Source organism: Grampus griseus (assembly GCF_964374135.1).
Source record: "Grampus griseus genome assembly, chromosome: 12".
NCBI lineage: Eukaryota > Metazoa > Chordata > Mammalia > Artiodactyla > Delphinidae > Grampus > Grampus griseus.
The window spans coordinates 86472600-86498859 of NC_139006.1; the positions used below are offsets into that span (position 1 = coordinate 86472600).

Below are 26260 nucleotides of genomic sequence, written 5' to 3' on the forward strand. Positions count from 1 at the left end.
ACTAAGTTTAAATAAAACAGTGTGCAGACTGGGGAAGTATTGGAGTCAGGGTGATCGTAATATTTTGATCTGTAGCTGCTTCTGGATTTTCAAATCATATGTGTATACGACATATCTATTTTTTTTTAAAGAAATCACTGTGTTTTCTATATATGACTGTGCGTATGTGTGAGTTTGTGTAATGGTGTATGCTCCCACCATTTTTGTGGAGCATAGATGTTTGAAAAATATTTTCTTCGAAGTGAGCCAGGCTTTGGTTATCTATTATTTTTTAAATTTATTTATTTTAAATTAAAAGTGGGGCTTTGTTTTGTTTTTAATTAATTAATTAATTAGTTAATTATTTACTTACTTATTTGGTCGCACAGGGTCTTAGTTGCAGCGGGCGGGCTCCTTAGCTGTGGCTCATGGACTCCTTAGTTGCAGCTCGCCAGCTCCTTAGTTGCGGCATGCAATCTCTTAGTTGCGACATGCAGGATCTAGTTCCCTGACCAGGGATCGAAGCCTGGGCCCACTGCGTTGGGAGCGCAGAGCCTTGACCACTGCACCACCAGGGAAGTCCCTGGTTATCTATTATTTTAAACCTCAGCGCTGTAATGATTGATCTTCCAAGTTTATATTCATGTTTTAATCATATTGATATTAGTGCATTTATCTTGCTTTTTTTTTTTTTGCGGTACGCGGGCCTCTCACTGTTGTGGCCTCTCCCGTTGCGGAGCACAGGCTCTGGACGCACAGGCTAAGCAGCCATGGCTCACGGGCCCAGCCACTCCGCGGCATGTGGGATTTTCCCAGACCAGGGCACGAACCCGTGTGCCCTGCATCGGCAGGCGGACTCTCAACCACTGTGCCACCAGGGAAGCCCTAGCTTAGCTTTTTAACAGAACTTTGTAAAATTATTAGACGTGAAAAATAAAGCATCAGAAAAATGAAGCCTGTTATTTCACTTTCTGAGGAGCTCAAGGTGGGACTCCTCCCCTCCCCCCCAAAGGTGTCAGAATCATCTGGGGTTCTGTTTAAAAATAAATATACCTGGATGCTGCCCAGAGACTATAATTGTGTGTCTAGCGGGGAGACACTAAGGTGACAGCTGTATATACTGGATTGTTTATTGCAGCCCTGCAGTAGTGTACAGTTAGAAACAGGCAGGATGTCCGCCAGAAGTGCATTAAGGGAACTGGGTACACTGGTACGGTGGAATTCCTTGCCAGCATCCAAAGGGTGATGGGGATGATGTCATATGTAATGACTTGGAGAGTTAAGTATATGTATGAAGTATGGACAGGTAGTTCCAGAACAGTGTGTATGGTTGATCCCACTTATGTTTTCACATTACAAACTCTTCTGTTAGAGTGGCTACTAAACCGTTCACTGTGGTTGTCTCTGAGGGGTGTTACTGGGCACATTCTTTTGTTTTTCTTTTTACGATCTTGTGAATTATTTGAGAAAGGGCCAGAGGACTTGCACAAGAGCGTATTGGCAAGGGACTGGGTAAAGGGATTCGGTTCGTGGAGGGCAGGTGGGACTGGGGAGGAAGCGAAGGCAGGCTGGGAGGCGGAGCTGGGCCGGGGCAGGAGGCTCGAGCTCCTCAGGCTCGGAGGGGGCCTTAGGAGCCGGAGCGTCCAGGCCAGCCGCTCAACCACAGACCTGCTGTTTCGGAAAAGAAAGGAGTAACTGAACATTCTGTTTATGGGACCTGTTTATGATGGAGAACTTGTTTGCTGTGGAACGTAGGTTCCAGAAGCCACAGGAGAAAGAGCTGGGAGAACAGTGGGGCTGGAGGGGGGACCCTGCACCAGAATGGGGGTGACTTGGAGAGGAGGATGGTCTGTGGGCCTTACAGGGCTCACAGCTTCAAGGCCTGGCGCAGACAGCCCGTCTGGAGTCTCCCGGTAGGTTCTGGCGTCAGGCTGCTTCCGTGCAGGCTGGAAGTCAGGGCCTGCCGCGGCAGACGGGTGGCGAGCTCTCTGAAGGTGCTGAATCGGGTGCAGCCTGGAGCCTTAGGGGTGCAGCCCGGCTCTGCCGTCTGATGAGCTTTGTGTCTGCACTGCAGGCTAGGGAGGCGCTCACCCGGAGCCCCGCTTTGCTAACTGACCTCAGGTCTGACTGGGAGGCAGTGAACCCCTGCACAGCCCTGCCCCCAGCACCCAGTATGGCTTTTTTTTTTTTTTTTTTTTTTTTTGATGTGGGAAATGGCAAAAGCAATACTTTGTTTCCTTATTTGTGAATATCTTATTTTTTTCCCGATGAAACAGATACAAGACGACTATAGGAGGACTTTTTACTTTTTAAAAATTACCTTGTGAATTTCATTTACTTTACCTACTTTCACGAATTTATACAATTTATATAACTAATTGCTTAAAATTATTTCACTTTCCTGTGTTGCTTTTTAATGTATATCTTGTCTGATGAAGTCTATAAAATTAATGTCTCACGTTTGTACAGCCCAATTTAATTGTGGGAGGAGAGTTTTAAATTTTTTTATTGGTGTTTTTCTTAGAAATCACTCATTCCGTTAAGTTCAGCAATGAACAAGAAAATGGCTTATCAGATATTACTTGGAGCTACAGTTTTAATTAAGTGGTACTTTATGCTAATAGTTACTGAACCTGTTTGCATAAGATATCGGGGAACTGTGCCTAACAGCTGCTATTATGTGTTGCCTGTGGACCTTCCTTGCAGAGCATTTGAGGTTCACAGTTTCACAAGCTTCGCAGTGACCAGAGGAGCCACCCTTTTTGGCTGCCAGTTTGGAAAATACTCACTTCAGTTTTCTGTTCTCTTCATGGAATCTAACATGATTCCCTGGAAGTAGGTGTCCAATAAAGGTTGGATGTCAGACCGTGAATCAACGACCTTGGTTGGAATTTGTGCGTGCTTCTTTCCTTCCTTTCCTTCTCTGATTTTGTAAACACTGAGAACAGGATCGTTAGTATATTCGATCGTATCTACGTGTCCTACCTGGCCAGTGCTCTTTGGCTCAGGGCTACATCTATGACCATGGGGCAGGCCCCAGGCTCCAGAAGCTATAGCCCAGGGAGTGGGGAAAGAGAAAACAGAACCAGCAGTGACAAGTGCTGGGACAGAAGTGAGTCAGCGTGTGGAGGTGGGACAGTGAGGCTCGTTAGGAATCGCAGCACGGAGCTGCCTGGGGAGAAGCCGGCGGTGGGTGTGGGGAGAGGTGGGGACCGGGGCCAGGAGGCCGAGCCTGGTGGGCGCGGTGGCCCCGTTCTCGGTGGCAGACCACGGGAGGTGGTTGAGCAAACTGCTGTTCGGGTCCCGGCGCACTGTGCCAGGGACATTCTTCTGCTGGTGACACGAGAAGGCAGAGCAGAACATTCAGGAGGCTGGTCTAGGTGCGTGTCTGACACAGAGCCACGCAGAAGAGTGAACGTGCGTCTGGGTTTGGGAATCGGCCCTTGGACGGCCATCTTGCCTCTGAGCGCCAGGCGTGTCAGTCTGTCTGCAGCAGACTTAGCGCGTGTGTCCTGGGGAAGGTGGTGGGGTGGACTGAGGGACTGAAGTTTTCTCTTCTTGAGCGTGAGAAAGGAGTTGTTGGGAAAAAGCAGGGCAATGCCGTGAAAGGTAGAGCGATGCTGGAGCTGCCAGGAGGGCAGGGCTTTGTGTGGTCCCCATGCGTCTCCCCAGTCCTGAATCCTTGTGAAATGGGAGAAGGTTTGGCGGCTCTTCGAGTGTGTGCCCTGTGGGTTGTACACACATCAGTCACAAGGGAGGTTCTGTTATTTTTTTTAATTTTTTTATTTTTTGGCCGTGTCACACAGCATGTGGGATCTTAACTCCCTAACCGGGATCAAACCTGTGCCCCTGCCTTGGGAGGGCAGAGTCTTAACCACTGGACCACCAGGGAAGTCCCACAAGGGAGGTTCTGAATTCTCTTTGAAAAGTAAATGAGCTCTCATGCAGCATCAGGAAGTGCGGGTCCATTCAGTTAAGTCTCACACGCGAGTGAAGCGAAATAGAAATAGCAGTGGAAATAGAAACGAGGAAACAAGTTTAAGAACACTGGAAAAGTGGGATCTCCAGGACTGGCAAATGGCAAACTTGACGAGCGGCTCCAGAAGTCTGGAATCCCCGGCCCCCGCATGACTAGGCGGATGGGGTTCCTTACGTAGAACTAGGAGAGCTGGGAGGAACAGGCGGGTTTTAGGGGACAGGATTGAGCTGTAACCCGCACCGTTAGGGACAGTCTGGACAGCATTGTGTTAGGAGGTGCCTCTTGGTAATCATCGCATGGAAGTGAGTGGCACAGCTGAGGGAGCAGGGAGTGTGGCCAGTCCAGAGTCTTGGCTGGTAGCTGCACTGTCTGGGAGAGAGGAGGAGCAAACAGCCCAGGTAGAACTGACAGTGTACATCTTCCTCTCGTTCCAGGTAAATATTAAGTGATTCAGAGAGTTCAGGTGTATGTTTGTTCTGAATTTCATAAATAATTCAGTTGCTTGATCAAGACATACTTATTACACGGTCAACCTAAAGGCATTCTTTATTCACTGAAAGTATGTAAAACCTGAAATATTTAAGGTTGTAATTTTGCTGTTTACAGATTTTCTTTTAATAAAATTTCTATGAAAACCCTGACTTTCTTAGAACAAAAAATCATGTTGGAATCATTTCTGTCTGAGTTTGTTATGGTACCTAGGGTACAGTCTTCATACTGAACAAATAAGGGACTTAAAAACTCTGATTAACCTGCATGTTGATGTACTTATATAAATTGCATGCCAACAGATGCTCATATAGAAAGTTAAATGTAGAAATCTATGAAAAATTGGCTCTAGAACAAGGAGAAGTAATTGCGACAATATAAATGTTCCTTATGTCGAAAAGAATATCTTATATTAACTCTCTAAGTGTTTCCTGATAGGTGTTCTTTAAATAGCGAGTCCCTAACACAATTAACATAGTAGCGATTAGTCCCAACACTGGAATCCGGCTCCTCAGGATGTTTATCTTCTGGGTAAAGCAGGTGCCTTTTGACATTTCTTAGTAGCACTGACAGTGAATTATTCCTGATTTTCTTTTGGTTTGTAGGTCTTATCCAGCCCATTCCAAGAAACCAGCTTTTTCAAAGTTATTTTAATAATAATTTTGTAAATGAAGCAGATAGACCGTACAAGTGTTTTTACTGTCATCGTGCCTATAAAAAGTCTTGCCATCTTAAACAACACATCAGGTAAGGTAATGTAGATTCAGAGATGGAAATTTATAGTTACAGTGACTCAGTGATCTGGTGACTTGTGGAAATACTAAGAATGGTAGTGTTAGCTTTTGTTATTTAAAATGTCACTTTTAACCCCAGAATATTTACTGATAATTGATATTTTCATTCTTCAGTGTCTTGACCAAAATGTTTTACCCACAAACTGCCTATTATATTTCACTCCTATTATATTTCAGTATTTGCAATCTCTGGGACATGTCAGAGAAATATTTGGTTTGTTTCATGAGGATTATGCTCTTTCACAGTTTCTCGGGTGTATTCATCAGGTTAATTCTTGGTGCTAGCAACAGGGAAGAGGAAGTATTGATAGAAACCTGATCACAAGAGACAGTGAGGGGTCATGAGAAGAGGACAGAACGTAGAAGAGGATGTGGGGTCTGGTTTTGTGTCGGTTGTATGCGAGCCCCGGACTTCAGATGAGCCACCTGAGCGCTGAGTCTCAGGTCCCGTTGTGGGGACGTGAGAGCTGAGTCTCTCTGCTGCTGAGCTCAGAAAAGGGGTGGCCAAGTGAGATAATTACTAGAGTGCGTTCTAAATTAGAAAGCAGCGTGAAAGCGTAAGACGCTTATTCATTACCATTTTTATTCTTTTTAGATCACATACAGGTGAAAAGCCTTTTAAATGTTCTCAGTGTGGAAGAGGCTTTGTTTCTGCAGGAGTGCTCAAAGCACACGTCCGAACGCACACTGGACTTAAATCTTTCAAGTGTCTGATATGTAATGGAGCTTTCACTACTGGTGGTAGCTTACGGCGACATATGGGCATCCATAACGACCTTCGTCCCTATATGTGTCCCTATTGCCAGAAAACATTTAAGACCTCACTAAATTGCAAAAAGCACATGAAAACCCATAGGTAGGTATAATTCTGATGGTCACTTTTTAACAATCCTTATAATTCCCAGATGATGGTGGGGAGCGTTTTGAAGAAATAGTTGTCTTTGTTCCCTTTATTATTACTTCTAGCAGGAGGTGTATGAGCTAAAGAAACTTCTGTATCAGTGTTTAATGACCTATTGAGAACCATAGACTGAAGCACATCATTTTTATTTTTAATGTAGTGTTGAAGTAGTCAGTGTTGGCCTAAATGCTTTCTAAACTCTCTTAAAACTAATAATCAGTAGTAGATAAAATGCTAGATAGACAGTGTCTACTATAATGAGGTAATGAAGGTTTCAAAAAAGAAAATCTTGGTCAACTCTGGGACCTCTAGGCATATCATTAGTGTTATCTGAATGGTAATTATTGTAGGTTGTTGACAGAAAAAAATTATGTTTTAGCTAACACATAAATCCATCATTAAAGCTTACTTAGATTTTTTTTTTTTTTTTTTTTTTTGCGGTACGCGGGCCTCTCACTGTTGTGGCCTCTCCCGTTGCGGAGCACAGGCTCTGGACGCGCAGGCTCAGCGGCCATGGCTCACGGGCCCAGCCGCTCTGCGGCACGTGGGATCTTCCCAGACCGGGGCACGAACCCATGTCCCCTGCATCGGCAGGCGGACTCTCAACCACTGCGCCACCAGGGAAGCCCTAACTTAGATTTTTGCTTGCTTAGAGGGCTGCCTCATCTGTAAATGAAGGGGACCCAACGAGCCCTTACAGAGACGCATTTCTGACTGTGTCTGGAGCTTATTCAGTGGTGCTTCTGTGAAGCCACAGAATTCTGTATTGTAACAGAAAGCATGGACAAGGTGACCACGACCACCTCCTAGGAGACTTTGAGAACAAGAGTTACCAGGCTTACCAGGAAAGAATATTAGCCTTCTGCCCTAGAATGTTTACCTTTGAGCCGTATTTTAACCTGGATGTCTCTGTCCAGGTATTACCTACCAAACAGAACTCCCAACTGATAGAATAAGGTAACTCGGAGAAATGGTGTTCTGGTTTCATCCCTCTGGCTGCCGAAGCACACTTGGCAGAATTGACTCTCCTCGATTTTGGTTGATCGCGTAGCCGAGGAGTTTAAGTGCTTCTCGAGACCATCTAGGGACTATGAGATTGGTGGTGTCAGTTAGGGGACTCTTGCCAATTACATGTCCAGTTACACTTGGCTGCATTTTATGGAGGAAGCTCTGTGCTTCACACGCATTCAGGGGCTGGAGAGTTCATGGGGGCGGAGACGCTCAGAGCGTGCACTGCTGCCCCCCTGCCAAGAGAAATGGGGCGCGGCCACAGCTTGCGCAGAGCGTGGTGAATGAGGCCTCTCTGCAAGACGCCCGGCCTTCACAGTGTGCTTTTGTGGTGGTGTTGGGAGTTCAGTTTACAGGCTCAGAGGCCAGTGCTGTAATTTCCGGGAAGAGGGTCAGCTGTTTTTAGCCGGGTCATTTCTGTCAGTGGAGTGTTGCTTTGGCCACTGCTTGTCCAGGGTTCCGCTGAGGGACACGTGCCATGCTTACGCCAGGGGAGAGTGTGCGTGACTTTCAGGTGGCAGCGTAAGGACGGGTAGGTCTGTCATTGCAGAGTTGGGGGTTTATCTTATAGATGGCGTGTACTGTGAACCTGCCTGCGAGCAGGCAGCAGCTCCAGTCGTTTGATCCCTTTGTTTGAAGTCTTGGGAATTCCTAAAATGCCATATACACTTACATTAAAAATAAAAAGTCGCTGTAGTAAGAGTTGTGAAAACACCCAGGCAAACAAACAGAAAACAAGGCTCCACCAGTCACAACAGAGGGCACAGTTCCTCTCCTTCAGGGTGGTGGAGAGGACCCCGTGAACCCACGGCACCGCTGTACAGTCACCCTGTGGTGGAGGTGTGACAGTGCGTGTTCTTTCCTTTGCTGCTTTTCAGTACATTTTTGTCCCCCCACCTCAGTAAAAGTAGTCGAAAAGTGACTTTTTTTTTTTTTTTTTTTGCGGTACGCGGGCCTCTCACTGCTGTGGCCTCTCCCGTTGCGGAGCACAGGCTCCAGACGCGCAGGCTCAGCGGCCATGGCTCACCGGCCCAGCCGCTCCGTGGCACGTGGGATCTTCCCAGACCAGGGCACGAACCCGTGTCCCCTGCATCGGCAAGTGGACTCTCAACCACTGCGCCAGCAGGGAAGCCCAAGTGACTGTTTTTGATATCAGAAAATGAAGAGGAAAGACTTTGTTTGGAACTCAGAATGGAATTCTGAATCAGCAGATTCACGTGATTCTGGCATCCAGCGTCCGGTAGAGCTTGTGTGAGTCTGACTGGAGTAGCCCCTTCATGGCTGAGATACTGTACAGCCTGTTAATCAGATCATTGTTTGACCTGGGTTTTTGTTTGTTTTTTCCCCAGTGTTTTTGTTCATTCACTGAATTCATTGTTCATTCACTGAATTCATTGTTCATTTTTCTCTTTGAAAGAGAAATTGTTGGCCTTGATGATAATATGCCAGGTATGCTTTGTACACGTAAAAGTAATATTAACAGGAATAATGATTTTGCAGAAAACCATCGCAGCCACATGCCTCGTGGTCCAGGTTCTGCCGCCTGTGGCCCACTGGTCAGTGAGCCGCGCACGGCCTGGCAGGTTGCAGGACGGTCCCGTCTCTCCCACGTGTGTGTATAACACTGAAAGCAGTCTGTCAAGACGCTGCCTCATCTCATGCAGTTCTTGTTTTGAACACCTCAGCTCATCACAGAATTTGAATTGGGAGAGTTTAGCTTTGAAACGTGGCATCTTTTGTATCGTTCAGACTTTGAAAAATCCTTGTTGCCTTCCGGCCCCTATAGTCTGTGAAAGCGCTTAGAGATAAGGGCACGGGGGTTTTCTTTCAGATTATTTGTAGTGTTTAACTCTCAACTGGATTGCCGCCGCGACTTCAAAGTGAAACAGTTTAAAATGAAAACTGTCACTGAATAAATCGCACCTCGCGTGCCCGCGGTGTTTGACAGCAGCTGACGCTGCGGACTGTTGTCCATTTTTTGAAGATTTGAGCTTGCCCAGCAGCTCCGGCAGCAGCAGCAGGCCTGCCCGGTAGATGACGGCGCCGTGGACCAGCAGGGCATGCACGTGCCCACCCAGGTGCAGGTGGAGATTGAGAACGCCGCACTGCAGCCCACCGCTGAGGCCGTGGCCCACAACCCCGGGGCCGTGCTGGACCTGGGGCCGCCCGCCGGCGTGGAGGCGGGGCTCGGCCAGCAGATGGCGGGGCAGCCTTTGGAAGCAGATGAAGGTGAGCGGTTCAGGGCTTTTAACTCTCAGGAGTTTTGCAGCCCTTTGTACTCCAGTCCCCGCTGGCCCTCTGGTCCCTGACCTTTTAAAGCGCAGTTTGTGCCGTGTGTCTGAGCGTGAGAGAGTCTGCGGTGCATTTAGAATGGTAGAAATGGGACCTTCTGATACGTGCTGCTTGTCACCCACTTTCACCCCTGAGCCTACCGCGAGAGAGTCTTTGGTTTCCACTGAGTGCCCATCTGCGTGATCACGCGTGTCCTGGTGCATGGCTCCCGGACTTGCCAGCGTGAGGCCGTGGACTGGGTGCCGCTGGCTGCGGGAGCTGAGGCCCCTCAGCCAGCGCGCTGCCTCCTGCGGGGAGGTCTCGCTGCAGAAAGATGCCGGCTCACGGGGGGGGACAGTGAGCTCAGTGACAGAGTCGGCTCAGGCTTCCGGCCCCCTGCGGGCCTGACACACGGTTGGCCGGTCAGCTTGCTGTTTACTTTGTGGGCGTCCCAAGAAGTATTTGGTCTGTGAGTAGGGTTTTGTGCTTTTTAGCCAACATGTGTAAGTTTGTACCCTCTGTATGAATTGTCTTCCTACTGTCTTTTCCAAACAAGGAGGCTGCTTTTTGGAAACTCACCGAAGCATCCTTTTGGACAGGTTGGTAGATGTGAAGCAGCTTCCGGGTTTACGAATTTTCCGCCCTCGTCTGTGCTTCTTGTCTTCAGACAGGCTTGTGGTCCCGCAGCACACTCTGGAAGGACACGTGGGCCAGTACGAGGAGCAGGCTCCCCCGCCGCAGCCCTTCGAGCCAGCGGGTCTGTCACAGGGTCAGTGGTGGGCCTTACCCGGGGCTCTCCAGTGAGCTGCGCCTGGTTGGGGTTAACTTTACAGCAAGCTTGAGTGTTTCTTTTAGTGCTCTTCTGAAATTTATGACCAGTTATCGAACCAGATAACGTCTTGCGCGGGTAGCGTGTGCATGTGTGTACACATGCACGCATACGCTATTTTGTAGTCTGTTCAGATTTTCCAGAAGGGGACTTTAATGACCATTCTACACCTGGTCTCTAGCCAAGGAAAGGTAATTGAGTAGAAGCTGGGACTTATCTGTGGCTGGTGTGTTAGCCTGCCCTGCAAGGGTGGGAGCTGAGCGTAGTCTCTTGCCTGTGAGCAGACCACTTCAGAGCCTGCTGATAAAAGCTAACGAGCCTGATTCCCGTTCAGAAAGTAGACATGCTCCTTTAAATGCCTTTATTTGTAAAGCCAGCCTTTTTTGGTTTTGTGTGTGTGTGTGTGTAACTTTAGTATTTTTTGTAGAACTCGTGTCTTCTAATTTATTTCAGGTTTTACAGTGACTGATACGTACAATCAACAGACTCAGTTTCCACCGGTCCAACAGTTACAAGATTCCAGCACACTGGAGTCTCAAGCCCTGTCCACGAGCTTCCATCAGCAGAACTTACTTCCGGTTCCTAGCTCTGACACGATTAATGTAGTGAGTATTGCAGAAGTCTCATCATTGAGCAGATTCTATCTTATTCTTTACTGTAATTATTTAAAATTTGCTTACTTAAGAGGGCATGTTTACTTGTTGCAACTTTAAGATTGCTGCATCACCTGTGGAAACCTCAGTGTTTATCATATAGGGCTTCTATTTCCTTAAAACATTTTTGTTTTAAGATTTCATTCCCATGATGTGGCTTTACCTTTTCTGTTAAAAGTCAGGAAAGTCAGGAGAGTGTAACTGACTTCAGTAACATCTGAAGGATATCGCCTTGCTTTAGCGAGAAAACCAAAGCATTTTAATATGTGGAATCTTAAAGAAACATGTTAGAATGAAAATACGATGAAGGCTGCCATACTAAAGATACATATTTAAATGCATCATTTAAAATTTTCCTCTCTTAGTCAAGTTGGAGGCATTTAAGTTTTTGTTTTGGTGTTGATTTTGCCATTTTTGGAAATCTTTCAGCAGTGGTGAAAATGATTGGCAAATCAATTGTTTTCTCTCTCTCTTTTTTTTTTGCGGTACGCGTGCCTCTCACTGCTGTGGCCTCTCCCGTTGCGGAGCACAGGCTCCGGACGCGCAGGCTCAGTGGCCATGGCTCACGGGCCCAGCCGCTCTGCGGCATGTGGGATCTTCCCAGACCGGGGCACGAACCCGTGTTCCCTGCATCGGCAGGTGGACTCTCAACCACTGCGCCACCAGGGAAGCCCTCTCTCTCTTTTTTTAATATTTACTTTTTTAATTTTTTGGGGGGCTGCGTTGGGTTTTCGTTGCTGCGCGCAGGCTTTCTCTGGTTGTGGCGAGCGGGGGCTACTCTTGGTTGCGGTGCACGGGCTTCTCATGGCGGTGGATTCTCTTGTTGCAGAGCACGGGCTCTAGGCGTGCGGGCTTCAGTAGTTGTGGCTCGCGGCCTCTAGGGCACAGGCTCAGTAGTTGTGGCACACAGGGCTTAGTTGCTCCGCGGCATGTGCGATCTTCCCGGACCAAGGCTCGAACCCGTGTCCCCTGCATTGGCAGGCAGAATTTTTAACCACTGCGCCACCAGGGAAGTCCTTATTTTCTCTCTTTAAAAGACCCTGTGGGTAACTTTTGCCAAGTGGAGGACCTGGACCCTCCAGTGAAATTTTCAGAGCACGTTTTCCCAGCTCGAAGCTGCGTAATTGACAGTAGGCGCTGAATCTGGGTGGTGGGGGGCATGCGTCTCTGTGACTTGCCTTCACTCGGCCCTCTGAGCAAGACTGCACACCCGCTCACTTGTGGCTTTTCGGGGTGGGTCCTGGAAGCCAGGGGAAATGCATGCACGCAGGTAGGTTCTCCACTGTTCTGGCCTCTCCTGCGCCTGTCCCCCATGTCCTGAAGGTCAGCCTGTGCTCTGTCCACTGAACATGGGTGTTTCCTGCAGCTCTTTGCCCAGTCCCTGGGCTGCACCACCTGTGGCCGGAAGGTGTTGAGTTAAGGGACTGCTGTCTCCAGGCCTGCTGCTCCTGGGCTGGGAACATGCTTTCTCCCCCTGTGATTTTGTGACAAGCGAGGGGACTTAGTATTTTAAGAAAGCAGGGCGTTTTGTTCACTCTCAGTAAGAATAGAGCAGATGAAAGAGTAGTCTCTTAATAGACATAAAAAATATGGAAAGATTGGGCTTCCCTGGTGGCGCAGTGGTTGAGAGTCCGCCTGCCGATGCAGGGGACACGGGTTCATGCCCCGGTCCGGGAAGATCCCACATGCCGTGGAGCGGCTGGGCCCGTGAGCCATGGCCGCTGAGCCTGTGCGTCCGGAGCCTGTGCTCCGCAACGGGAGAGGCCACAGCAGTGAGAGGCCCGCGTACCGCAAAAAAAAGGAAAGATTAAAGCAAGTTAATGGAAAATAAAATAAGTATTTCTTCATTAAAATTGGTATAGATGATTTTTGTTATTAATTTGGCCCAAATGATTGCAACAACCTAATTGGGGTTTCTTCCTTTTAAATCCACATTTATGAGTGTTCTTATCCTTAGTTGTTAGGTGTTTGTATTCATTCATAGATACTCAAGCAGTCTGCTCTGTGCTTCTACTATGTTTTAGACAAGTCGTTTGGTTCAGGAGTCACCCCAGCAGGAGCTGGGGCTGCAGGCGCCACGTCCCCCGTTCCTGGACGACAGCGAGGAGCAGAGCCGGCGCTCCTACAGGTACGCGCGCTCCTCCGGGTACGCGCGCTCCTCCGGGTGCGCGCGCTCCTCCGGGTGCGCACGCTCCTGGGGTACGCACGCTCCTACGGGTATGCACGCTCCTACGGGTACGCACGCTCCTCCGGGTGCGCGCACTTGGGCTGCAGCCCGTCCTGCTGCGCCCAGTGCCCACCTGCACCGTTCCTGCAGCTTCACAAAAGCTCTGGGAAACAGGGCCTGTCGTCACCCCCATTTTATAAAGAAAGTATCTGAGACAAAAGAGACTCACTTGCTAAAGCTTCTACAGCTAATAAGTGACATGGGCAGGGTTTGGACGCAGCAGCCTGTACCCATAAACTACTCTGCTCTAGCTTCCTGTCCCCACTCTAGGCTGCTGTTACCGTGTTTTCAGAAATAACTTGAATTTATATCGTGCCTTTTTGTCCACGGCTCTTTGTGTGTTTTATATATAACCTCCTGATACTTAAGTCACACTTCCATTTATTCAACAAGTATTTGTTTGTTAATGTTTAATTTGGGATCTTGCACGGGTATTTTTAAGTGAGATTAGTGTAACGTTTTCTTGTGATTCCTTTGTGACATCTGCTTGGGCATTCCTGGACTTCTGGCCATTCATTCATTCCCCATTCGTTCATTCAACACTTATTAAGAACTTGCTGCTGTGTGCCGAGCTGTGTGCTCTGTGTACCTTTCTATCACAGATTAAAACCTGGAAATGGAAAAAATAGGGAAATAAAATGGAATAAGCTTTCAGAATTTTTAAAAATTTTCTAATAATATGTGAATAGGAATTTTGAAATTTATAATTGTTTCATCCTTAATTTTAATATATTTCATAACAACTGAGAGGAAAATAACACTACATATTTATATATTATTCAAAATAGGTCAGTAGCATCTGTTTGGTAAAGTATTTTATCAACTAAAAAGTATACAAACTGACATTTCCAAGTGTCTAGACTCAGGTGATTCTGACCCTCATGCAGCGGAAGGGTTTGCAGCATCTTATGACTTGGTAAAGAAGGTAGCACATGATGAATTCCCTGTTATGTTTAAAGGAATAGTTTGTAGTTAATCAAATTTTATTTCTCCTGGAGAACTGCTGTAGGTCTTACTAACTTTGAAATAATAAAATATGTTTAAGGGTGCAGTCGGAGCAGAGTTTGATCTAACAAGTTTTTCTCGCTAGTGTTTCAGTGTTCTAAGTGTTGGAAGCATAGCTGCTTTCTGTAACAGTTAGGTCTGATGGTTTACTGATTGCTGGTGAAGCGTGTTTGCTTTTCTTCCCTTCTCAGGTGTTGCATTTGTGATCATGCTGTGAATTAACGTGGTCTGTATTGTGTGTATAGATGTGACTATTGCAACAAAGGCTTTAAGAAATCCAGCCACTTGAAGCAGCACGTGCGGTCACACACCGGGGAGAAGCCCTACAAGTGCAAGCTCTGTGGACGTGGCTTCGTTTCCTCTGGGGTCCTCAAGTCCCACGAGAAGACACACACAGGTCATTGTCTGCCCCGCACTGGACGTAAACACGTGGAAAACCATACGTGATTCTAGAGCATATGAATTCTAGCGCATTTTCATCACACCCCTCAGGGCCCCCAGCCCCAGGCAACCACTGACCTGTTTCCTGTCTGTGTGGTTTTGCCTGTTCCGGGCTCTTCCTGTAAACGGAACCATACGACACAGTGCCTTTTGTCACTGGCTTCCCTCACTCAGCACGTGTTCAAGGTCCACCCACGTTGTAGCATGTGTCACACTTATTTTTATAGCCAAACAGTAGTCCACTGTGTGGAGAAACCACGTTCTGCCTGTCCGCTCATCAGCTGTTGGACAGCTGAGGTGTTGCCGGTTTTTGGCTATCAGGAATAATCTTGCTGTGAACGTTTTGTGCGTTTCTGTGTGGATGCAAGCTTTCGCTTCTCTGTTTAGGAGTGGACTTGCTTGGTCATACGATAACTGTTTAAACCTTGGGGTTTACCAAACCAGAATGGCCTTTCCAGAGTGGCCGCACCATTTTCCTTGTCCACCAGCAATGATTTCACATCTTGTCAGGGCTTAGTATGATCTGTCTGCTTCATTATGACCGTCCGTCTTCTTAAAATAACCTTCTTGAAAGACCCTCTATTCCTAAAAATTGGAGACCACAGCAAGTACATGCTCTTCGGTTTTGCAGCTTGTTGAACGCATCTTTGCTTTGACCGCGTGCGGTTTTCAGGTAACGAACGTGTTCTGACCCCGTCTCTGCTGTCGCAGGAGAAAAGGCGTTCAGCTGCAGCGTCTGCAACGCTTCCTTCACAACCAACGGCAGCCTCACCAGGCACACGGCCACGCACATGAGCATGAAGCCCTACAAGTGTCCGTTTTGCGAGCAGGGCTTCCGAACCACAGTCCATTGTAAAAAGCACATGAAGAGGCACCAGACAGTCCCCTCGGCTGGGTCAGCACCGGGAGAGGCAGAAGGAGGAGGTGTGGTCCCTTTGTTGATTCAGGTTTATCATCAGCCGATGCTGAAACTTAGTGATTAACTCATTGCAGAGGTGATTTGTACCAGTATATTAACTTATTTCATTTTCTGATTATGAAAGCAATCATAATTTGCTCTTTGAAAGAAAGATTCGGGAGGCACGAAGAGGAAAACTTCTCACCTCACTGGTCACCAGGCACCAAAATACCAGCGTCCCCGCACAGGGCAGGCTGTCGCCCACGCATGCATGTACGCACGCGTAGGTGGACCTGAATTCCCTGATAGGAAAGCACGTTACATGCAGTGTTGTCGTGCATGGGTGTTCATTACAGGCGAATTTGGTATTAGTGAGCACGGGTGTGCATCAGTTCTAACGACTGCACGGAATTCCGCTGTGTTTCATTACACGGTTTCCTGTTGCTGGATGCGCAGTGGCTGCCCAGTGCTGCAGTGTAACAGGAGGAGCTGGCGGTCAGGGGGCTTTAACCCTCGGCGCTGTGCTTACTCACCACGCACATTCTCATCTGATCGACACGAGATACCATGAAGCTAACTTAAGCGGGAGACGAGCTGATGGGCCCAGTTCCCACCCCAAGTATAGGAATCCCAGGAGGATTACTTTGTGCCTATACTCTTTGTACCTGTGAGATGATTTCTTCTTAGCAAGTTCCAGAGTGAAATTACGGTGACAGAACATGCACCTTGCATAGATCCTGACACAGGGCGCCAGTGCACAGCGTTCTAAATCTTTTAAACGACCTTGTTCCACGTGCAGTGTGAGTTATGCTATCGATAGTTTACACGGTGTCCTGGGGCCTGGGCTCCTGTCAGTGCTGCAGCCGGCACTGTGCACCTCACACCATTGGTGCTGGCGGAGTGAGCGTGCTGAGATGGGGGTGCGACTTCGAGGGCCATCCGTCAGTTTTTAGTTCACTGTTTTGGCTCTGACCGCCGTCCGTTTTGCTATTTAGTGTCTCTACTGTTTTTTAAAAAACTTTTTTAGCCATCTGTGCAATAATAAAGTCCCCCTGTCCCCTGTCCCCAGCCAAACCTTTTTTTCCTTCTCGGTTACATTTTAACAGCAGCTTATTCTTTCTTTTTAATGGATGTAAATATATCCTCACATTTCACTGAGAGAATACTTCAACATACATATTTTTTAAGTGTTTTCTTTCCTTTCAGTGAGTCTTTTTAATTGGCGGCTGTTTGCCAGTTATCAGTTTGGTCTCTTCCTTCGGGCTGCTCGTCCTCTTACGCTAATTCACTTTGTGTCCGTGTTGATAAATGAACGTCTGTGTGTATGAGCACTGTTGACTCGTGCGGACACTGACCCGTTCAGAGCCCACTGCCAGCCTGCTGGCAGGGCTGGCGGAGACCGTCAGCCACGGCATCTGCCCTTGGCAGTGACCCCTCCCCCGAGGCATGGCCTTTCCACCCTGACCAGCTTCTCAATAGACAGTGGTGGGAAAAAACCCTTTACCATCCCAAATATAGCCTCATTGAGTTGCTAATTTTAACCTTACATATTTAAGTTAAATGTTTTGTTTTAGTTCTGTTACATTTAGTTTTTTATTAGGATTTGATCCTTTTTCCTACATGTTGTTTAGAGATGGGTCTGGAGGAAGAGGAAGACAGTTCTGAAAGAAACGTGTGTAGAAAGGCTCGTCCCGAGGTCATCACCTTCACAGAGGAGGAGACGGCGCAGCTGGCCAAGATTGGGCCGCAGGAGAGCGCCACCGTCTCAGAGCAGGTGCTGGTGCAGTCGGCCGCCGAGAAGGACCGCGTCAGCGAGATGAAGGACAGGCAGGCGGAGCTGGAGGCCGAGCCCAAGCACGCCAACTGCTGCTCCTACTGCCCCAAGAGCTTCAAGAAGCCCAGCGACCTGGTCAGGTGCGGTGCAGGCCCGCTGCCCCGGGGGTGGGTGTGCGGTCTGCGCGCTCCTCGGCAACCCGTGCTGACGCCTTCTGAGTGGCTCCTTCCTCTCTTGAGTCCTGGTTGCAGGCCCGTGTGCGTTTGGAGGCTTCCTTGCGAGCTCATTGAGCACGTTAGCTAGAAATCTGCTTGCTCTGTGGGTGTTTGTGCTTATTTCTGTGTGACGGTGGTAGCAGTAAAAGAATTAAAAATGATTTTCTGAGGAAGATGCGGCGCTGAGCCCAGCCTTGTAGGCGCTCAGAATAGCAGCGGGTTCCTGCCCGCCCCACAGGGCGACCGGTCTGTATGGCACGAGGCTCCATCACACGGGGAGGTGGCCCGAGCGCTGGGGGTCGAGTCCACATCAGCCGCGAGGCGGTGATTGACGTGCGGTCTGGCAGAGTGGCGGAGGGCAGCTGACAGACGGGCTCCAGGAAAGAAGGCCGAAGTACAGCACTCTCTTAAAACATTTGGAGGATTTTTGTTTACGGGGTGGGGCCAGGGGGGCGCTCGTCTTTTGCTTCAGGAGGTGGAACTGCTGGGTAAAAGGTAGAGGGTGATTGAACGGAGGAGCTGTCGGGATTTCAAGACCGGTAATAAGAGAGCCGGCTGCTTCAGAAAACCAAAGAGGCGTCTTCCTGTCCCTCTCTGTCGCACAGAGCCCTGCATGTGACGGGAGGGCAGACAGGCTGCCCAGAAGCTGCTAGGCTGGAAGTGCTCCTCACGTGAGCGCAGCTAGTAACGCCTGCCCTTGTATTCCTGCCGGGCAGGAAGGGGCATGTGCCAGTGAGAGAGGGACGGGTAGACGGGCGAGGGGCAGTGGGCAAGGCCGGGCCAGGCTTGGGCGCGGAGCCGAGATGGCGTCGTGTCCCGGCGGGTGGGGAGGAGGAACGAGCTAAGAAGATGACAGCATGTGGACTCTGAGGCCGGGAGTGAGACGCTGGAACCCTCAGCTAGGAGAGGACCGGGCGGTGGCCGCAAGGGAGCAACACGCTGGGTGCGGGGCGGGGCAGGGCCCCAGCGGGAGGCAGGGGTGTGAATCGCGGACGAGGGCGTCCTGCTGGGCAGCCCCGTGGGCATCGTCGCGCCGCTGAGAAGGTCTGCAGCGCGTAGCCGGCGGGTGGTGCTGACGAGCAGCCAGCCGGGCCCGGAGGTGCGCCCCGGAGGCGGGACTGCTGACCCTGCACCCCCGTGAGGGGGCGAGGCGGCAGGTGCCCCTGGAAACGAGAAGCCTGCTGCGGCCTGGCAGCCAGCCTGCCTTCTCCTCTGTCCTTCATTTAACAGTCGTGCGAGGCTCAGCTGCCCGCACTGCGTACTGGACAGACGTCCTGGTGAAGCGAGCCAGGACCGAAAACAGCGGAGGAGGCTATGAAGGGAGAGCCTTCCCCTCCCCAGAGACAAGCGCTATTAGCAGTTTCTTCTGTGCGTTTTTTCAGAAATGTCTACTCATACGTCAGCATTAACTTATGCAATTCTGGTCTCGGTTTAATTGTTACATATTGTGGGGTCTCAGACAGCTTTGTCAGTACCCGCCCACCTCTTTCATCCTTCACGGCGACGTCTTGTTGTCGTGTGGGCATCCCAGACCCCTGTTGATGACTGCCTAGTTTTCAGTGTGGAATCACTAGGCCAGCCCCACTGTCCTGTGCTCTGTGTGCACCTGTGTGGGTGCCCGGGGTCAGTGCTGATGGACACACCCACTGGCCTCCGAGGGCTGTGCCGTTTACATCCCCCAGCCTCTGAACACCTGCTCCTAGGCCACCCAGCCGACAGTGGGTCATCATCAGACAGATGGGAAAGGGATGGCTTGTCATTTTAACTTGCTCTTTTTAAATTCTGAGGCTGGGGAATACCTTTTCATGTGGCATTTGGGTGCGTGTGTTTCTTCTCTACGCTGCCTGTGTGTTGCCTGTTTTTCTGCTGTGATATTTCTTGTCTTACTGCTGATTTGTAAGATTCTCTTTGGTTTTCAGGAAAGTTAGCCTTGTTTTCATTGGTCTTGCAGATTACTTGGTTGTCTTGTGGATTTGTTTATGGTGTTATTTATATAGAGTGAAGCTTAAAAGTTTTGTTTTGCTAAATTTATTCAGTACATAGTCACGCATAATTTTTATTTATATGGATAGCTATAAATTTTAAATCATGAAGTTGTTTGTAAATTGCGTATAAAGTTAAAAAGAAAGACTTAATTGCAAATGCTTTCTGGCTAGGCATGTTCGAATCCACACTGGAGAAAAGCCATATAAATGCGATGAATGTGGGAAGAGTTTCACTGTTAAATCTACCCTGGACTGCCACGTGAAGACTCACACAGGTAAGAGCAAACACCTGCACTGTTGGTAGATGCCTTCCGACAGCATTTTATACTTGTTCCTATGTATTTTTTTTGCACACATACTTTCAAGATGAAACAAAGCTTAAAAATCAGGAACCATGAAGAAATGAATATAGAAGATTTGTGATTCCCAACACGGAGAAAGTGATCTCTGACACCAAAGGAAAGGATCTAGGTCTCAGATGTGGCGTTGTAAGTTGTCTTACTCAGAGTTAAATACCTGTGTTAGAAAGATTACCTCTTAGTCTCATTCAGGCCAGAGTTTCAGTTTGTTGAAATTCTGTGAAAACTGGGGATTTCACAAATCTGATTACACTTACCAGGTAGCAATTCTGTTTCTGTGGGGGGAAAATCTGATAAAGGAAAACAATTAACGTCCAAATTTCATGGCCATTTTCTTCATCTTATGTGAGGAACTGAAGGTTAATCATCCTAAGTAAAACGTGCTCAACCTCCGCTTCTTGATTGTGCACGGTGCGCCCTCGTGGGTGAGAAGGCGGCCCTGGGCCTCTGCCCGGTTGGAGTCTGTCCTCACTTGTGAGCTACTTCTCTGACCCGCCCATCCGTCATGTAGAAAATGGGGCAAACACGAGTACCCTCCCCCCACCCCCCCGGTTTAAATTGCCTAGAAAAGTAAAAGTGGCACCTGGTAAACACGGAGTAAACGTTAGCGTCGTGAGGACGCGTAGGATTATGACTGTCAAACCAATTTACACTCTGAAGCTTTGGCCGTAAGCAGAATTGACCAAGGGAGTACAAGTGGAATTGCACACATAGGCGTAAAGTCCTGTGATTCTTTTCTGATGGGTTCGTGTGTGGAATTAGGTAAACAGATACACGAAGTCCTTCAGCTGCCTATTCTACGGACAGTTCTTCTGTTGTTTCCTTAGGATCTGTGCTTGACCCTCCCCTGCGGCCCTGGGCACTGCCGAGGGTCAGGAGGGACCCGCTTAGTGGCTTTGTGTCCCGGGTCTCGCGTGGTAGCTCACGCGGCAGGTGCCGGCCACCCTAAGGACGCCTCCTGCGCACCAAGCCTCCGTGTGGGCTCCCGGGCATCAGGACTAGGAAGAGAATCTCTGGGAAGACACCTTCCAGGGCCCCCCCTCAGCTGACTTCTGCGGCCCGAGCAGCGCGAGGGGAGCAGGCGCCGCCAGTCCCGGGGCCCTGCCGCCGCGCCCAGCCCCGCCTGCCGGGCCTCCTTCACCCCGCAGCACGCGTGTGTTAGAGGACTTGGTGCCCCAGGAGCTGGGCACGTGCGCCCGGAGCGCAGTCTGCCGGGCGGCTTCCACCTGTGCTGGCGGCTCGGGCGCCCCTTTGTCAGCGGAGAAGACCGGTGAGGCGTGAGCTCACGCTTCGTAAGATCAGGGAGCGGAGCCCGAGATGCAGGGCGGGTCCCCGCTTCCGGCAGGGCTTGGTGTGCCTCCGTGTCGTGGAAAGACTGAATTCGGATCCTCGACAGTGAACTTCGCTTACTTTTAAGTTTTCCAGCCACCGGCCCTCCGGAGCGAGGGGCCCCGGGGAGTGTGGGGGATGGTGGACGCAGCGTGGTGGCAGCCAGGCCGCTGGCCGACGGGGGCGACCCGGCCAGCCCGCTGACGCACGGCCTCTTCTCCCAGGTCAGAAGCTCTTCAGCTGCCACGTCTGCAGCAACGCCTTCTCCACCAAGGGGAGCCTGAAGGTCCACATGCGTTTGCACACAGGAGCAAAGCCGTTCAAGTGTCCTCACTGTGAGCTGCGTTTCCGCACGTCCGGGCGGAGGAAGACTCACATGCAGTTTCACTACAAACCGGACCCTAAGAAAGCCAGGAAGCCTGGGCCCCGGGGGCCGCCGGAAGGGCCGCAGCCCGTGAGCGCGCCCCCTCCGCCCTCCTCCGACCCCAGCGTGTTCATCATGAACAGCCCCGTGCTGGCGGGGCAGCTGGACCAGAGTCTGCTGCAGCAGGGCCTGCTGGGCCAGGCCGTCCTTCCCGCCTCCGTGTCCGGTGAGTAGGGCTGACAGGCACCAGGGCTGTGGACGCCGGGACGGGGGCGGGGGGTGGGGTGGGGGGCGCGACCTTCAGCCTCAGGACACTGCCCTTCCTGAGGGTTTCCCGCGAGGTCGCAGGAGGTTGAAGTCTTGACTTGCAGGCGCAGCTGCCTTTCCGTTTCCCATTCTTTCTAACGTCACTTCTGCATTTCAGGCTTCAGCTCTTTGTTTAGTTTGATGGGCTTAAACCTGTTTCTTTTTTAGTATTCTCACAAACTTAATAGTGAGACGTAATTTATAGCTACCCGTGAACCTTGCTTCTCATATACGAGTTATCCAATTGCTCTTGGGTCACACAGTATTTGAATAGCATTAAATTTTAGTCAGTTGGGTTTTCTGTGCACTCACAAATAACGTAGCAACTGTTAGTAGCTACTGGACATCTTAAGTGGCTTTCTTTCAGTTTCATGACCCATGGTGCAATTAAAGCATAATAAGACAAAATAATAGCGTTGTTTTAAATCTTGGGCTGATCAGTGTGATCTCTTTGAGCCTAGTTTCCTGATGTGTTTAAAATGGATAATATTATTTTCTATTTCACAAGGTTTGTTTTGTGATGATTAAATTAGATATGTGTGTGCCTGTGTAAAGTAAATATTAGTGTTTGTTAACTAGGTCATGTCGGTGTGTGTTTAGAACTTCTGTATTTAGGAACCCAGTGCATTTTTCCTGTTTGAGAAAGTGTCTGGTACGCAGTCATTCCTGTTCTTCCTCTGCAGCTGGTGGCGACTGGACAGTGTCTCTGACAGACGGAAGCCTGGCCACCCTCGAGGGCATACAGTTACAGTTGGCTGCTAACCTGGTTGCACCCAGTGTTCAAATCTCTGGGATCGACGCTTCCAGCATTAATAATATCACGCTACAGGTGCGACGCCCACCAGGCTTTTCTGTGCTTTCAGATGGTCTGAGTCACACTCAGCGTGAAATTTCCATCACAACAACCTCTGTGCTTTCAGATTGACCCAAGCGTCCTGCAGCAGACGCTACAGCAGGGTAACCTGCTTGCTCCACAGCCGACCGTGGAGCCCGGCCTGGCCCCGCAGCACAGCTCCCTTCAGACACCAGACAGTACAGTCCCGGCCAGCGTGGTCCTCCAGCCCATCTCAGGCCTGTCCTTGCAGCCCACGGTGACGTCTGCCAACCTGACCATAGGCCCGCTCTCGGAGCAGGATTCCGTGCTGACCACCAGCAGCAGTGGTGAGAGCTGCCGCTTCGGTTGGTTGTGACAGCTGGAGTTTCGGCTCGCTGCTGACATCACAGATTTGGTTTGGGGACACTGGGATGCTGTTTCCTTCTCTTTATAAAGCTTAACGAATAAATGTCCTAAGAATAAAGTAAGCTTTTCTGACGATAAATGATGTTTAGTCAGTATATGCACAGAGATTGCATTCATGGAACCGGCTTCCTATTTCCTCATAAGGCTTTTTGTTTGTTTTTAAATGATTTCAGATTAAGGAATTAGAAATGACTGATACTGTATTTTGAATCTTTCTCTTTTTAAAGTAACAGTTGCACTAAAATATTTTAATATGAACAAGGAGGAAATGATTATTTTTTTAAGCCCAGCTTTGTTCTGTTTTATAACGATGACCAGGGACGCAAGACCTCTCTCAGGTGATGACATCACAAGGCCTGGTGTCCACCTCCAGTGGCCCCCATGAGATCACCCTGACCATTAACAACTCGAGCCTGAGCCAGGTGCTGGCGCAGGCTGCCGGGCCCACCGCTGCGTCGTCCTCGGGGTCGCCGCAGGAAATCACCCTGACCATCTCCGGTTAGTCTTAAAATTTTTTAAATCCTTTCACCTGCAGTTTAGGTAACTCTTTTTTGTATCTTTTTCCTGTAAGACTGAGCTTTGCCTAAATCCAGTGCCTCAGGAAGTGTTTGCAATTTATGTGAGAATGATCATCCTGCAGCTCCCATCTGATACCAGGGATTAAACGTGGTGGTTCCTCACGGCACGTCCAGTTTGAGCCAGGTAGCTTTGTCAGATATATTTCGTTTAACCAAGAGCAGAAAACCGTGGCTTCATAATTCTTACCATGCTCCTTTGAGCTAAAGGAGTTGAATCGGTATAAGTGGTTACACTAGGAGATTACAGATACCTACCCCCCTGACCTTTTCAGAATTCTTCTCAGATTATGTAGAAAATTATGGTAGAACTAGATAAGTGGGTGGAAGACACCCTTTGGCAGCCCAGGCCACCGAGGTTGGCAAGCTCATCCTCCATGTGAGTCACCAGCTGATGTGCTCCCTGTTCCAGGCCTGTGACGTTCACGGTCAGCTCTTCCCCTTATAGAGCATCAATTCTCACAGTATGTTCTCATCTTAGTTAGCCTGGAGCATATTTTACAGGTGCGCTTTGCCCACATGACTCTTAGCTATGAGCTCTTCATGTTAACGGAGTGGTTCTTAAATTTAGCAACAATTTTTTGACCCTTACAGTGCACCAGGTCCTGTTCTAGTAACTTTGACAAATATTAACTCATTTAAGTGTCATAACAACCTTATGAGATTGTTGTTTTTTAAAGAAAAGAAAAAAGAAAAGAACATTTTGCTGGGGTCAAAATAACCTCCCTGGAGACAGAGTATGGCAGTGGCTGGAATACTGGGCTGATAGCCGTGTGAGCGGTCAGTGTAGTTATTACCTCTGTTGCCTGAGATTTCTGCAAAAATCATTATTGGAAAAGAAAGAGTAGTTATTGAGAAGAAAACCAAAAGCTTGCTTTCTTGAGGGGCGTCTTTATTCCTTTCAGTTTACGTGAGAATTTGAGGAACTGTTCCTGGATGGAGCTTTGCTTCTCAGTGACACGCAGTGGTGTTTAGGTGCTAGCAGGCAGCAGAAGTTAACTCTGAATTTTATCTAATTCACTAACTCTCTTCTTTTTTATTTAATATATGTGTGTGTGTATATATATATATATATATATATATATATATATATTTGAATTGTAATGTTGGAAACATGGAAGAGTTATTTTCAGAAAGCTGTTTTGTTGATCAAATTAACTTTTTTTGCATAATCTCAATATCTGAGGGGTTGTGCTAGTCCTATATAAAAAACACATAACATACAGTTCGGCAAATGTGTTTTTGTGGCTTGTACTTCTGTTTCTCCTGTGTTTTCCTATTATCGATCATTTAGTTATTTTATTGTTAATTTTTAGTGTATTAGGTGAATATAACTGCAATTTAAAAAAAAAAAGCTTAAAAGGGTTATCCTAGGAGAAATCTTTGTCAGTTGATGAAATAAGGGTTGCCCAAACTCTGGGCTTAAGATTTCCTATTCCTTTACTTCTCATTATTGTGTGTAATGAGAATTGGCTGTGGGACTACTAACTCAACATTTTCGTGTCGCATTCTGAGAAGTCTAGAAAAACTTTTAATTTGTGGTCACCTTGGAGAGCATCTAGCTGTGCTATAGAAATGTTTGGTTATTCTGTCGAATGTTCTGTTTTCCATGAATGCACAGAATTATAAATGCTTACGAATGCTAGAATGCAAATACTACTTCAGCTAAGGTGTACAGACCTTTAGCAATTCCTAAGCTGTTTGGGAAAGGAGTTAAACATTGGGTAAAAGGCGAGGAGGGTCCTCAGTCTCCCCCAGTTGTCGTGTAAGTAAAAGTGCTCCTACCTGATGTCTTTAGTTATTAATAGAAAGCCACGTCAAGCAGAGAGTCAGAGAAACGATGCCTACACGATTTTGAGCATTTATCCGCAGGTCTTTGAAAATGGGTCTGCTCTGCTGGTAGGAGTTCTGAACGTTTTATTTTGCCCACACTTCCACCCCTGTTGCACAGACTCATTCCCCAGTTCTGTTTCTCTAGTGTGGCATGAGGGTGTCGGTGATTATGAAGCTGAGTGCAGCATCCTTTTGTCTTTTGGTTTTCATTGAAACAGCTCGGGTTTTTAATTTTCATGTTCCTCTGTTTCCATACTATCTGATTACATTATACAATTATGCTGTAATGTAAAGGTTACATACAAGCTAATGAAGCTGACAGAAGCCCATGTCTCTCGGTGGGAGTACATCACGGCGTGCTTGAGCCTGCTGTGCGCGTCCAGAGCGCCGTGGGGCAGTGACCCTCCCGTAGGAGACCTGTAGCGGCCACTGCTGCCGCAAGGGAGGCCTTGGTACCCTCCCTCGTGCCCCTCGGTGCTGCAGCTGGGAGTCCACCATGTTTGGAAGTATTTCCAATTCAGTTTAAGTTTTATTCAACAGAGTGTGTAGCTGTAAGTGCCTAAATGCTGGGTTAAAGTAGAACTCTTAAGACGCACTTAAAAACTTTATAGCTTAAAAAGTGTGAACAGGTAGTTTCATTTTGGGAAATGTATTTCATGGTCTTATTTTAATTTTTTTTCTCTTTAAATAGTATTAAAAATGAAATAGCTTTCACTTTTAAAAGGATGTTATTATATGTTTAACATACTTGCCAGTATGTGAATTAATGTGTTACTCTCAGATATCACAGTATTAATTTCTATTTA

General features: G+C 48.4%; 1 protein-coding gene across 5 annotated transcripts in view; it reads left to right on the forward strand.

Moving 5' to 3' along the window:
• ZNF236 (zinc finger protein 236) overlaps positions 1-26260 on the forward strand; it is a 102066-nt gene that overhangs the window by 54184 nt on the left and 21622 nt on the right. For 4 of the 5 annotated variants that reach the window (XM_082668487.1, XM_082668486.1, XM_082668489.1 and 1 more), the window contains 14 exons: positions 5053-5194; positions 5837-6097; positions 9135-9379; positions 10089-10190; positions 10704-10855; positions 12928-13031; positions 14381-14532; positions 15288-15500; positions 17106-17388; positions 19620-19723; positions 21361-21726; positions 22490-22635; positions 22727-22967; positions 23365-23544. In XM_082668487.1, the coding sequence (XP_082524613.1) occupies positions 5053-5194; positions 5837-6097; positions 9135-9379; positions 10089-10190; positions 10704-10855; positions 12928-13031; positions 14381-14532; positions 15288-15500; positions 17106-17388; positions 19620-19723; positions 21361-21726; positions 22490-22635; positions 22727-22967; positions 23365-23544 (2691 nt within the window). The remainder of the gene's footprint in view (positions 1-5052; positions 5195-5836; positions 6098-9134; positions 9380-10088; positions 10191-10703; positions 10856-12927; positions 13032-14380; positions 14533-15287; positions 15501-17105; positions 17389-19619; positions 19724-21360; positions 21727-22489; positions 22636-22726; positions 22968-23364; positions 23545-26260) is intronic. The other variant, XM_082668488.1, reaches the window with a different exon arrangement.